The following is a 14,151-nucleotide window of genomic DNA, read 5'->3' on the forward strand; positions in this document are numbered from 1 at the left end:
TCTCACAGCCATACGTTACTACTGGGAAAACCATAGCTTTGATTAGGCAGACCTTTGTCGGCAAGGTGATGTCTCTGCTTCTTACTATGCTGTCTAGGTTTGCCATAGCTTTCCTCCCAAGGAGCAAGCGCCTTTTAATTTCATGGCTACAGTCACCATCTGCGGTGATCTTGGAGCCCAAGAAAGTAAAATCTGTCACTGCTTCCATTTCTTCCCCTTCTATATGCCAGGAAGTGATAGGGCCAGATGACATGATCTTAGTTTTTTTAATGTTGAGTTTCAAACCAGCTTTTGCACTCTCCTCTTTCACCCTCAACAAGAGGCTCTTGAGATCCTCTTTGCTTTCTGCTATTAGGGTGGTATCGTCTGCATATCGGAGGTTGTTGATAATTCTCCCGGCAATCTTAATTCCGACCTCTGATTCATCCAACCCGGCATTTCTCATGATGTACTCTGCATATAAGTTAAATAAGCAGGGCGACAATATACAGCCTTGTCGTACTCCTTTCCCAATTTTGAACCAATCGGTTGTTCCATCTCTGGTTCTTACTGTTGCTTCTTGACCCTCGTACAGGTTTCTCAGGAGACAGGTAAGGTGGTCTGGTACTCCCATCACTTTAAGAATTTGCCACAGTTTGTTGTGATCCACACAATCAAAGGCTTTAGCGTAGTCAATGAAGCAGAAATAGACGTTTTTCTGGAATTCTCTTGCTTTCTCCATGATGCAGCGAATGTTGGCGATTTGATCTCTAGTTCCTCTGCCTCTTCTAAACCCAGCTTGTACTTCCGGTAGTTCTCGGTTCACATACTGCTGAAGCCTAGCTTGTAGGATTTTGAGCATCACCTTGCTGGCATGTGAAATGAGCGCAATTGTGCGGTAGTTTGAACACTCTTTGGCGTTGCCCTTCTTTGGAATTGGAATGTAAACTGACCTTTTCCAGTCTTGTGGCCACTGTTGAGTGTTCCAGATTTGTTGGCATATTGAATGCAGCACTTTAACAGCATCATCTTTTAGGATTTTAAATAGCTCGGCTGGAATACTGTCATCTCCGCTAGCTTTGTTGTTACTAATGCTTCCTAAGGCCCACTTGACTTCACTCTCTAGGATGTCTGGCTCAAGTTCAGTGACCGCACTATCATGGCTATCAGGGACATTCAGATCTTTCCTGTATAGTTCTTCTGTGTATTCTTGCCACCTCTTCTTAATCTCATCTGCTTCTGTTAGGTCCCTGCCTTCTTTGTCCTTTATCATGCCCGTCTTTGCACAAAACGTTCCCTTGAGATCTCCAATTTTCTTGAAGAGATCTCTAGTCTTTCCCATTCTGTTGTTTTCCTCGATTTCTTTGCATTGTTCATTTAAGAAGGCCTTCTTGTCTCTCCTTGCTATTCTCTGGAACTCTGCATTCAGTTGGGTATATCTTCCCCTTTCTCCCTTGCTTTTCGCTTCCCTTCTTTCGTGAGCTACTTGTAAAGCCTCATCAGACAGCCACTTGGCTTTCTTGCATTTCTTTTTCTTTGGGACGGATTTCGTTGCTGCCTCCTGAACAATGTTACGGACCTCCGTCCATAGTTCCTCAGGCACTCTGTCTATCAGGTCTAATCCCTGAAATCTATTCCTCACCTCTACTGTATATTCATCAGGGATATGATTTAGGTCATACCTGAACGGTTTAGTGGTTTTCCCGACGTTCTTCAATTTAAGCCGAAATTTTGCAAGAAGCAGCTCATGATCTGAGCCACAGTCAGCTCCAGGTCTTGTTTTTACTGACTGTATGGAGCTTCTCCATCTTTGGCTGCAAAGGACATAATCAATCTGATTTCGATATTGACCATCTGGTGACGTCCATGTGTAGAGTCGTCTCTTGTGCTGTTGGAAAAGAGTGTTTGCTATGATCAGCATGTTCTCTTGGCAAAACTCTATTAGCGTTACAAATAGACTCACCTTATACTATTTTTTCACAAGGAAAAGGTGGTCCTTCAGCTGGACTTGGCATTCCTTCCAAAAGTGGTCACGGACTTCCATGTGAATCGGCTGATCGTCCTCCCCACCTTCTTTCCATGTCTAGTTTCCAATTTGGAAAGGCGGCTGCACATTAGATGTCCGGAGAGCCCTGGCTTTTTATAGGTCTCAGACAGAGTCTTTCCGCAACTCACAACGGCTCTTCCTCTGCTACAGAGGACACAATAAGGGCTCTCCAGTCTCCTCTCAGAGACTGGCCTCCTGGATAGTACTCACCATCCGACTGGCATACGAAGTCTCCAGGAAGGACTTATTGACCCGAATTCGGGCTCATTCGACAAGGGGAGTGTTGAGTTCCATGGCTTTTACAAGGGGTGTCCTTCTTGTAGACTTATGTAAGGTGGCCGCCTGGTCTAAGCCTTCTACTTTCATAAAGCACTACAGAAGCTCAAGTTTGAGCTTGAGCGGACTGTGCCTTTGGCAGGGCTGTGCTTTTGTCGGTACTACAATGGGACACCAACCCACCTCCAGTAAATTAGTTTGTTACTCGCCCATATGTGTGATGCACAGAGACCACGAAGAAGAAAGTCAGGTTGCTACCTGTAATTGTAGTTCTTGGAGCGGTCATCTGTGCATTCACACAACCTGCCCCCCCACCGTCCCCACTTTGGTGTCAACAGTCTGTTGGTAACGAGGTGTTCTTCTCCTTGGTCCGGAACTCTTTGTGGTCTCAAGGAACTGAGGGGAAGGTGGAAACCCTTGCTATATATGCCACAGGCAGTGGGGGAGGGGTTCCTGCCAAAAAACTCTGCAGCTTGGAAGTTTCCCGACAGAGCCCATATGTGTGAATGCACAGATGACCACTCGAAGAACTACAGTTACAGGTAAGCAACCTGACTTTCTTAACCTGCATCCAGTTACTGGGAGAAACCACACCAGCTGTCCATGGGAAATCGGTATTGCAGAGTTCTAGGCTGCAAAGAAGAGGGCATCAATCTCAAAGAGGTTAACCTAGCCTCTTTATAAGAAAGTACTCTTATAAAGCATAGCCTCACTGGTAAATGTCTTCAGCGGGTGGACCGTTCTTAAGGGAATACATGTTTACTGTGGGTAGACAGAACCAGGCACATTTGATTATTTTCATGTGGGTGAAAATATGTCATGAAAAGGGCATCTCTTCTTCAGCTCAGACCTAACTTTAAATATGCACACACACATTTATAATTACTAATAAAGGTCGTTATAAGGCTAAACCAACACTAATTGCTTCTTTGAAGTATGGTGGGATACTGGCATAACAAAATATGAAAATGCTGTTCTCATTATAATATTAAGATCTGGTTCTTGTAAGTATTGCAGATGTTTTTTTAATTGTTATAAATTCACAAAATATACAATACAAACAAATATAATAACTTTTAAATATCTTTAAAAATACAAAACTCTTCAAAATTGCTTTACTTTCATATAAGGCCTTCCTCTACGAAGCACTAAATCTCCCTTGCATAAGCGGTTGGTTGCTGCTTGCACAAAGAAATCATTGGGGTGGACGGGAATTAGCTTGGGCGTTGGATGCTGCCCCTTAAGTTTAAATACTATTAATACCTTTAACATTCATTACCCATTTGCTACTGAGCCATGTTTAACTAGTACCAAAATTAGTACTGCTAGTTCTAGTACTAGCGTACAAAGCCCAAAACAATTTGGGACCAGGGTACCTGAGAGAGGACTTTCTCTTTCACTAACCTGCCCGTCACTGAGGTCATCAGAGGGCATGTTCCTGGTGGTTCCATATGGACCTATGGAGCAATTGGAGTCCACTCAGAAAAGAGCCTTCAGTGTGGAAGTCTCCTTTCTGTGGAACTCCCTGCCACTGGAGGTCAGGCAGGCACCAGCACTGTATTACTTCCGGCGCATCCTGAAAAATGTTTTATTCCAGGAAGCATTCCAGGAAGCCACAGTTTTTATTGGCATTCTGATTTTAATATTTTTAATGTGGTATTTTAACTTTTTTAATTTTTTACTATTGTAACTTTTATGTTCACCACTTCAGAATCTGTTTTAGATGGGGAGCAGTATAGAAATGTTGTAAATAAATAAACATGAATAGAGATAATATTAAAATTCTTAATATTTTTAAAAAACACGTTTTAATCCTTTTTCTTCTCTTAAGATACTTTTATTGGTTTGGAACTGTTTTATCAGTGGCTGCAATAACAGAACCTAGAACATGAAAGTTGCCTCTAGTATCTGGAATACTAGTTTGCCTATGTAAAGCTTGAAGTTCATATTGCATACCTCTGCACTCTACTGTTTTTCAAGGGCAGATATATCTTCATATTCCTTCAAAACTCCTCACCTCTTTCTAAAGTTCTAATCTTATAACACTTTCTCTTAACCTTAACTATTATTTTAAAGGGGGAAACCTAGTGTTATTGAATTCCTTCATTATTTCTGTCTAATGAGATGGTTATAAAGTCAGTCCTTTAAAAAGAAAAGATCCTTGTCATCAAAGTAGAGGCTCAGATGGATAGTTGTTAAAAAGATTACTGCAGTCCAGTCATTGTTCTAGTTGTAGGACTTCCAGTGTATCTACAACTTAAGTTCAGTGTATGTCCTGATTTCAGAACTTTGGGCTGGGGTGTCTGTATAAGGTTGTATAATATAATATGTAAATGAATAGGATCCAGAAAGCAACCTGCACTTAACTGTATTATTTTACCCGTAGCCTTCACCTGGCCACTTGCCACAAACTTCGCATTTTTTGTAGCACTATTTAGCCATAACCAAGGAGCTTTCCAGGAATTTGATCCACAAGTATCTTCTTTTATTCTCATACCAAGTGTGTGAATGTAAAAATACATCTAATTTAAACATGAGTAGCATGCTCCTGCCACTAAGGATATCTCAACCATCTGATCCAGGATGCTTACAGGTGGGTGCACCCGCTTGCAAGCAGGATCAGGGAGACTGCAGCCTTCTCTAAGTAGGGCAGGCACGATTGTATTTGCGCAGATCCTGTAAGCTGTCTCTCCTGCAATGGTCTCCTCCTGCCCCATGTCTCCCTAGCAACTTACATGGCAGGGGGAAGTTGGACGTTGCTTTAGCACAACACAATGGCCACTGAGAAGCTCCTATGGGCCTTCTTCCTCAGGGGAATTGTCATGTATAGAATGACTTTCCCATCAGGGTTGATGGGATTTTCCTGGCAAGAAAAGGATGCAGGAAGTGCTTGTAACTGCCACTTCACCTCTCTCTTTGCCCCTTACCCTAACGTAAGTTTCTCTTGTGCATATAAACAGTACATCAAGTGGGTCTTATGCCCCACTTAGTAGTCAAAGGCAAAATGGCTGCTCCATTTAAGGCTTTTAACTGCCTTTCCTGCCTTTGAAGCTCAGTTTTGTGATTTTTGCCTCACTGAAGTGGTCATGGATTTGCTAGTTTGCGTTTTTCTGACTCAGGCTTGTTTTTTCCATTTTCTCCCTAATTTTTGCATTGTTTTGTTTTTTTGTTGTTGTTGTTCAGTCGTTCAGTCGTGTCCGACTCTTCGTGACCCCATGGACCATAGCACGCCAGGCCTTCCTGTCCTCCGCTCTCTCCTGGAGCGTGCTCAAGTCCATATTCATTGCATCGGTGATGCTATCTAGCCATCTTATCCCCTGCTGTCCCCTTCTCCTTTTGCCTTCAATCTTTTCCAGCATCAGGGTCTTTTCCAGTGACTTTTCTCTTCGCATGAGGTGGCCAAAATATTTGAGCTTCAGCTTCAGTATCTGTCCTTTCAATGAGAAGTCAGGGTTGATTTCCTTTAGGATTGACTGATTTGACCACCTTGCAGTCCAGCGGACTCGTAAGAGACTCCTCCAGCACCACAGTTCGAAAGCATCGATTCTTCGGCGCTCAGCCTTCCTTATAGTCCAGCTCTCACAGCCATACGTTGCTACTGGGAAAACCATAGCTTTGATTATACAAACCTTTGTCAGCAAGGTGATGTTTCTGCTTCTTACTATGAATTTATGCAGTGCAGGCCTTTGGGTCTCTCCTAATGTCACAGCAGCCTCTACAGGCTCCTTCAGCTCCAGCTCTAGACAGGGTTCATAGATCACCATATCCTCATGATGTGCCTTTTTGTTGTTGTTTATTCGATCAGTCGCTTCTGGCTGTTCGTGACTTCATGGACCAGCCCATGCCAGAGCTTCCTGTCGGTCATCGCCACCCCCAGCTCCCCCAAGGTCGAGTCCGTCACCTCCAGAATATCATCCATCCACCTTGCCCTTGGTCGGCCTCTCTTCCTTTTGCCTTCCACTTTCCTAGGAGGAAGTTAAAAAGAAAATGACAAATCAGCCCAAATCTGGACTCTCCTAACCCAGATGAGAATGATGCAGACTTAATTATGAGAATGATGCAGACTTAATGTCCTGGATGAAGAGGAGTGGAGTGGTGAGTCTGACCTCGAGGGGCCTGATTTCTATCACCTATTTCAGAACTGCCATTATCTTCCCCTGCTGTGTAAATCTATGGCAGCCTTGGGTTTGATTCCTTCAGAGGAAGCTGTTCAACCCTCTTCTTCTAGGATGGCAGCTGTCTGTCCTGACCCTCAGCCCAAGACCAAAGTGGTGAAGTTGCCCGCTCTTATCCCAAAAGCGATTAGAGGTGAATTGGATTCTCCTTTGCAGCACAAGAAACCCATCGCTATTGCTAACAAACATTATGTTTTAGAGCAACCTATTATCAACCAAATTAAAGTCCCACTTATTGATGCGCCTCTGGTGGCTCTGGTGAATTGTGCTCTTCACCCGAAAGATACAAATGTGCGGCTCAAGGAAATCGTTGAGCACAAGCTGGATACTGGTTTGAAAAAGGCCCATGAAGCAGCATCCCTGTCTATTCGGGTGGCAGCTTCAGCATTAGTTTTTGCCAGACCTTCCTCCTGTGGTTGGTTAGACAGATGTGTTAGACGGGGCACTTCATGATCCACTTCATGACATAAGACCCTTCTCAAGGTCTCTAGTGCAGTAGCTTTTATTGCTGGTGTCTCTTTGGATACGGCTCAGTTCTCCACTAGATCCCTAGCAGAGAGGCCAGGAGACTCCTTTGGCTCCCCCGATGTCAGTCCTAGCGTCACAGCCTTTTGTGGGGGGCAAGCTCTTTGAGGATGAAGCTTTAAAGGATGACCTAGCCAAACCAAAAGATAAGAAAAGGCTATGCCCATGGCAAGAAAGAAAGAAAAAAGGTTTTTTTTTAGGAGATCTTTTCACCTCTACCAAACCAACCAGCCATTTTGCTTCTCCAAAACCTCCAAGCAAGGGAGAGATGTTTGGCCTACCTGTCCCACCTGGCCTCATTCCCGAGGCCAGGAAATAAAGGCCAACAGAACTTTAATGCAAGATATGGCTCTTCAACCATGTCAAGGGGATACAACCATCAGTTCTGACACCAACCTTTCATTGGTGGGCAGTCGTCTTGCTGGGCATGCCAGCAAGTGGCTGGCCATCACATCAGATAGTTGGGTCCTGGAAACTGCTCAGGTCTATGTCTGGAGCTGACATCTTGGCCTCCCCACTATTTTTTCCCATCACCAGTCCCAGCAAATCCAGCCAAAAGGGAGATGGTGAAATTGGCCATCCAACATCTACTAGATATTGCAGTGTTGGAACTGGTGCCTCTAGAAGAGAAGGGAGTAGGGCTATATTCTCACTTCTTTACAGTCTCAAAGAAAGATGGGTCCATCAGAGCTGTCTTAAATCTCAAGTTTGTCAACCACTTCATCTGTTACCACTGATTCCGGATGGAGTCTCTTCTGTCTATCAAAGAAGCTCTTTGCCTAAGAGACGTCATGACTTCAGTGGACCTCAGAGAAGCTTATCTCCATGTTCCTATCTTCAACCATCAGCACTACCTCCATTTTGCCTTTGAGGGGTCCTATTTTCAATACAGAGCCATACCTTTTGGCCTAGCTTCGGGTCCCAGGGTATTTACAAAGATCACAATCACTTTGGTGGCACATCTTCGCATGCAAGGGATTTCAGTATACCCCTACCTCGACAATCTTCTCATCCATTCAGGCTCTCGGCATCAGGCAATGGATGACCTGCAGTTCACCCTGGCATGTCAAGGACTTTGGTTTTCTGGTCTACAATCAAAAGATTGTTCCATCTGCTCCCCCCTCACAGAATACTCCACCTGGGGGCCTTAATAGGGACCATGGCTGTCTCTCCAGAGAGGTTCTCCAAAATTCAAGCTACAGTCAAATTGATTTCCTTCAAGAAGTCAGCCGACATCATGCTTCTAGCAAAGGTTTTGAGCCTCATGGTGTTAACATTCCAGGTAACTCCTTGGGCAGGACTTCATGTTCGCCCCTTATAATGGGCTCTGCTTCCTTTCCAAAATGACATATCTTGAAGACATCACTTGAACATTCATCTGTCTAGGACTGTTTGAGCTTCCTTCTGCTGGTGGCTCCTCCATCTTGTTCTAGAGAGAGGGGTCCCTCTCTAGGATCCCCCCAAAACCGTAATTACATCATATGCCAGCCTTTCTGGCTGGGGAGCTCTGTGCAAGTGGAGGATGGTTCAAGAAACCTGGTCCTCGGGGGAGTTGTGGCAACCTACTAGAACTCCAGGCGGCCAGGCTAGCAGTTCAGCACTTTGCAGAAGTACTTCCTTTCAGATCTGTCTTCATCCAGGCAGACAACGTCACAGCCAAAGCACACATTGACCATCAAGGAGGAACCAAATCTCTAGGCAAAGGCAGACTCCTTCTTCTCTGGGCAGAACATCACCTAGAATCCCTCTCTGTGGAATACCTAAGCAGGGAGAGAATACTCAGGCTGACTGGCTAATCAGGAAATGGCTAAACCAAAGAGAATGGATGCTTCACCCTGAAGTCTTCGAAGAGATAGTCTCTTGTTTCTGGAGAGTCCAGGTAGACCTGTTTGCATCAGAAGCCAATTACCAGGTCAGTATGTTCTTCTCCCATGATGCATATCCAGCAGCAGAGATGATGGATGCCCTGTCTTCTCCCTGGTAGACCAGGCTTCTATGCACTTTTCCACTGCTCCCTCTTCTCTCTGGGGTTCTATGGAGGTGAAGGAAGAAAAGGTGAGACTCATTCTAGTAGTTCCCTTTTTTGGCCATGGAGACCCTGGTTTCCTGACCTGATCAATCTGGCAGTGGCTCCTCCTTGGCCCCTCCCTCTGCGGGAGGACCTGTTATCTCAAGGCCATCTTCATCCAAATCCTGCGTGGCTTCAGTTACATGTCTGGATATTGAATGGAAACATTTCGCCAAAGCAATCCTCTTCCCCACAGTAATCAAGACTATATTGAAGACCATCTATCCACAGAATTTACCAGAGTATGTGGAAGATATTCTTCACTTGGTGTACTAAGAAAAGGATTTGTGCTCAGAAAGCCAGAATCTCAGACCTTTTAGCAATTCTGTAAGACGGTTTGGCTATGGGTCTCAAGCCTAATACGCTCAAGTATCAGGCTTCTATGCTATCTACTCTTTTGTCAAAAACCCAGATAGGTCCATGGGCTCTCATCCTTTTCTTAAACAGTACCTGCACAGAGCTTTTTCAAAGATACCTCCAGTTCAACACTGGAGATCCCTTCCTGGGATCTCCATAAAGTACTTTCAGCACTTCAGAAGCCACCCTTCGAGCCCCTGAAATCAATATCTCTCCAACTGCTTTAAGGTTTTATTCTTGGTGGCCGTAACATCAGCCAGAAAGATCTCTGAACTTAATGCCCTCTCTGTGGATAAACACTTATGTGTATTCCATAAAGATAGAGTGGTGCGCCATACGAACCCCTTTTTCCATCCTGAAGTTCTGTGTCCTTTTCGTTGTCAACAAGAGCTAATTCTTCCCACTTTTTATCCTTCTCCTGTGCACCCCTCAGAAAAGAAACGGCATTCCCTTGTTGTCAGGAGGGCCTTGAAGGTCTATATCAGCAGAACCAAAGCTTTTCAGCAGTCAGATTCCCTGCTTGTGTTGTTCCATCCTGATTCCTTGGGACAGAAGGTTTCTAATGCCACGATGAGTAGATGGCTAAAGGCATGTATTCCCCTATTCCCACCTGAAGTTGTCTCCACCTTCCAAAATTTTTGCCCATTCTACAAGAGCAGCCACAACATTGGCAGCTTTTTTCTTCAGTGCTCTGCTTCATTGATTTGTAGGGCAGCTACATGGGCAAATCCTAGCACCTTTGTTAAACATTGCAAGGTTGATTTATATGCCTCTGTTGAGGCAGCCTTTGTCTTCCAACATGTCCTTCCTAGTCATTAAGCAGCTACTACTTTGTTGAATCCTACCCTACATGGGTCAAGCTTTGGTATGTCCCACCTGATGTACTGTTTATCTGCACAAGAGAAAAGACCGTTGGTCACTTACCTGTAAAAGGGATTTCTTTGTATGTGTAAAACAGTACATCAGGGCCACATCCTAGATTCAGATTTTGTTTGGTTGTTTCTGATGGTGGGGATTAGTTTTCTTATTTTGTCACGATTTGTTTCTTTCTAAGCCCTGTCTGTAGAGACTGTGAGATATCCTGTTTTTCTTGTTTGTGTTTTGCTGTTCTCACTGATCGTAGTACTTTCTGAGCTTGTAATTGGAAACTGAGCTGCAAAGGTAGGAAAGACAGTTAAGACTTAATTGGAGCAGCAATTTTGCCTTTAACCACTAGGTGGTGCATAAGACCCACCTGATGTTCTGTTTTACATGTGCAAAGAAAGCATTTTTACAGGTAAGTGACCAGTGGTCTTTTTTTTTTTGTCAGCAGGAAGAGGTGACAGTGGGTGCAGGCACTTCTCAAGTGCTCTGGAGGAATTTTCACACATTTTTTTTAACATGCACAAATCCATTAAGGTATTGTGTGCATTTACCTTAAGGTGTGCAAAGCCCTGCTCCCTTTTCTCATGCATCCCAGCCTATTAGGAGGAAAAACAAGCATGAATTGGTTGTTTCTGATGGTGGGGATTAGTTTTCTTATTTTGTCACGATTTGTTTCTTTCTAAGCCCTGTCTGTAGAGACTGTGAGATATCCTGTTTTTCTTGTTTGTGTTTTGCTGTTCTCACTGATCGTGAACAAGGTGAAGAAGAAGAAGAAGAAGAACAACAACAACAACAACAACAACAACAAGTTTTGTGCCTATAGTGTCTAACAGAGGCATGCAGAGCCTCAGGCTTGGGCACCAAATCCAACCCACCTCCAGGGTTCCCCAGATGGGCATGTCCCCTTCCACTGGCCTCACCCCTTTGACCTAACACCAATCATTTGGTTTCCCAGCTTTTGTGCAGTTTTTCCCCTGTTCCAAAAGGTTGAAACGCCTCTGCTAAAGGTTAGTTACAGGCACAAAGAGCTTCAAGCTAAAATATGCTGGTAGTTTTGCCCCTGCCCCTTTTGCCTTCAGCCTCACCCACCACTGGAATGCAGCCCTCCAGAGCTTCTCCAAAATGGAATTTAGCCCTCGGCTGAAAGAGGTTCAACACCTCTGGTCTAACATAACTGTTTGTCCTTTCAAATGATACACTGTAGTGGCTTGAGAGACTTCACTGTCTACCACATCCCAACTGTAGTGCTGTTGTTTTTCTAAGTTCTGTGACCTTTAAAAAAAAAAAATTAGCTAAGTTTCAACCTTGTTGTTCAAACCCATTCATATGTTGTTTTTCTTTTCCCAGCACACGTTTGTTTGGAGCAGACATATGTTTGTTCCAGAAAGGCTATTGATGCTCTCACATATTGGGTTACAAAGGTGCGATTTGTTTAAGCAATGTCTGATGTGACACATGTTCACAGGAGGAGATGCACGCTTAGCATGTTGCTTTTTAGTAACTAAATCTATAGGGTAAAATTAATGAAACTACACAGTTTTGGATGCAAATCAACTTTCCAAGCTACTTGATTGATAATCTGTATGATGTAGGGCAAATAGCACTGAATTTTTCAGGCACTGCTCATGTTCATCAGTCATAAATACTCACACGTATTTCCCACAGTTTTCCTCACAAATGCATGAAGTGAATGATGATTAAATGTTTGTACTGTGATGAAGATCAGGCTTCTGATAAGGTTTTGTGGTGTCTTCGGAAGTGTTTGGAAGAACTGTTGTTAACTTTGAAATGAAATGAACAGCCGCCACAGACTACATCCGGTTGGTTTCTAGCAAGTGAAAAAATCACAGTGTTTACCTGTTTAATAAAATGAAATGCTTTGGTTTTCATTTTTAATTCAAAAATCCCTTGTTAGCAAAGGATTTTTGAGACCGTTGAGCTTATACCTATGTAGTGTCACCAGAGATTTGTTGACAACCACACTGTTAATGATACAGAGAATAGTGTTGGGAAGCTGCACTGTAGGAAGCAGACTTACCTGAATTTTTATAATTCAAACTACATTGTTAAAGAAGGATGCGTTTGGATTTCTCCCCCAACCCCACCCTTGCTCTCTCCTTTCCCAACACAGGAGCACTTGATTGAAAATGAAGTCTCAATACTGCGCCGAGTGAAACATCCCAATATTATCATGCTAATAGAGGAGATGGATACTACAACTGAGCTCTATCTGGTGATGGAGCTGGTCAAGGTGAGAGGGTTTACCATCACTGAATATGAAAGCATAGAAATTTCCAGTGTCCAGGACATATGGATAATAGCTGTATATAAAGCTATGTACACACATCCATACAGACCTTGGCACTCGCCCCCCCCCCCCCAATAGTTCCCAAGCCACTTCTGAAATTCCTGCTCACGGGATCATGACTAGTATATATGTGTACTGTAAATGCACTTCTGCTCCCTGCAAACTGTGTAGCATGTTTCTTCTGAAGTCTTTCATATATGTTTATTGCATATATTTTGCAATTGGATACTAGGTTAATGTGGCCATCCAGATGTAGAAATCTGTTGCAGGAGTAAAACTCTGACCAGAAAATGTAATCTCTGATTTGGCCTCATGTTAATGTTCATTATGCAGGCTGCAAAAAACAATAGTTTTGTTCATGATTCTGCACTGTTTCTAAACTGCACTTTAAAATTAATATTAGGTTGGCATGTAACCTGATCGCAAACTGTTACATCATCAACTTGCAAATTTTTACATAGGAATAAAAGATTGTTAAGTAATCCCTCTTGTTTTAAACAGTTCTTGCATCCAGTTATTTGCTTCTAGTTTTTTTTATCATTCAGCAAAAGTAACTAAAACTAAATGAAAGCCTTTCCTATATATAATTTATGTTTGTTCATATTTATCTCTCCTATGGATTGTATTTTTTTTAATCTGCTAAACCATGGTATTTGCTTCCACAGAATGTAGTAATGGCCATCAACTCGGACAGCTTTAAAAGGGAAATAGACATGGCAGTTAAGACTATCAATGGCTACTAGTCATGATGGTTATGTATTACCTCCAGTATGCCTTTGAATTCCAGTTACTAGGGAGCATGAATGGAAGGGTGTTTTTATGCACATATGCTGTTTCTAGGCTTCCCATAGGCTTCTGGTTGTCCACCGTGTGGACAGAATGGTGGGCTAGATAGGCCTTTGGTCTGATCTAGCACAGCTTATGTTCTTATTTATAAAAGATTGTTGGGACTTGCCCAAATTTTTAACTTCAGGCTGCAATCTTATACACCAAGGGTAGTATCTAATCGTGCCCTAGCACTTATGATGTTGTGCTAGTTCAAACCAATGCTTGTACAGTGTAGCTAGCGCTTGTTAGGGCAATGGGAAAAAGTGGTGATTTGCCACTGAATTTTGACAGAAAAGTGCAGCTTTTTCTCATTGCCCTTACAAGCTCTAGTTATGTTGCACAGTTGGTAGTTTATGTTAGTGCAACATTATTAGCACTAGCACTTCAGCACATTTGGGTACTACTGCAAGGATGGGGAACTTGTAGCCCTCTAGATGTTGTTGGACTCCCAGCTCCCATCAGCCCCTGCCAGAATGGCCAATGATCTGTGACGATGGGAGTTGTAGTCCAACATCTGAGGGTGACAAGTTCCTCACCTCTTCTATACACACTTATATGTTCAGTATACAAGTTAATCTAATACTTTGTTATGCCCTTCCTGTTTTTCCCATATGGTATCATGGGTTGGCAGCCTGCAACTGGAAGCTCTTCCATCTTTGAAAGCTTATTGGAATTTATTTCAGATATCCATCTCTTGATGTCAAAGTGAGATCTGTCTGAGATT

General features: G+C 43.3%; 1 protein-coding gene across 3 annotated transcripts in view; it reads left to right on the forward strand.

Moving 5' to 3' along the window:
• Positions 1–14,151, forward strand: part of DCLK2 (doublecortin like kinase 2) — a 126,938-nt gene that overhangs the window by 90,668 nt on the left and 22,119 nt on the right. For all 3 annotated transcript variants that reach the window (XM_084856253.1, XM_084856256.1, XM_084856254.1), the window contains one exon: positions 12,423–12,542. In XM_084856253.1, the coding sequence (XP_084712379.1) occupies positions 12,423–12,542 (120 nt within the window). The remainder of the gene's footprint in view (positions 1–12,422; positions 12,543–14,151) is intronic.

This window comes from Heloderma suspectum, chromosome 5 (genome assembly GCF_057233095.1).
Source record: "Heloderma suspectum isolate Gila_16-S chromosome 5, 16-S_ref, whole genome shotgun sequence".
Taxonomy (NCBI): Eukaryota; Metazoa; Chordata; class Lepidosauria; order Squamata; family Helodermatidae; genus Heloderma; species Heloderma suspectum.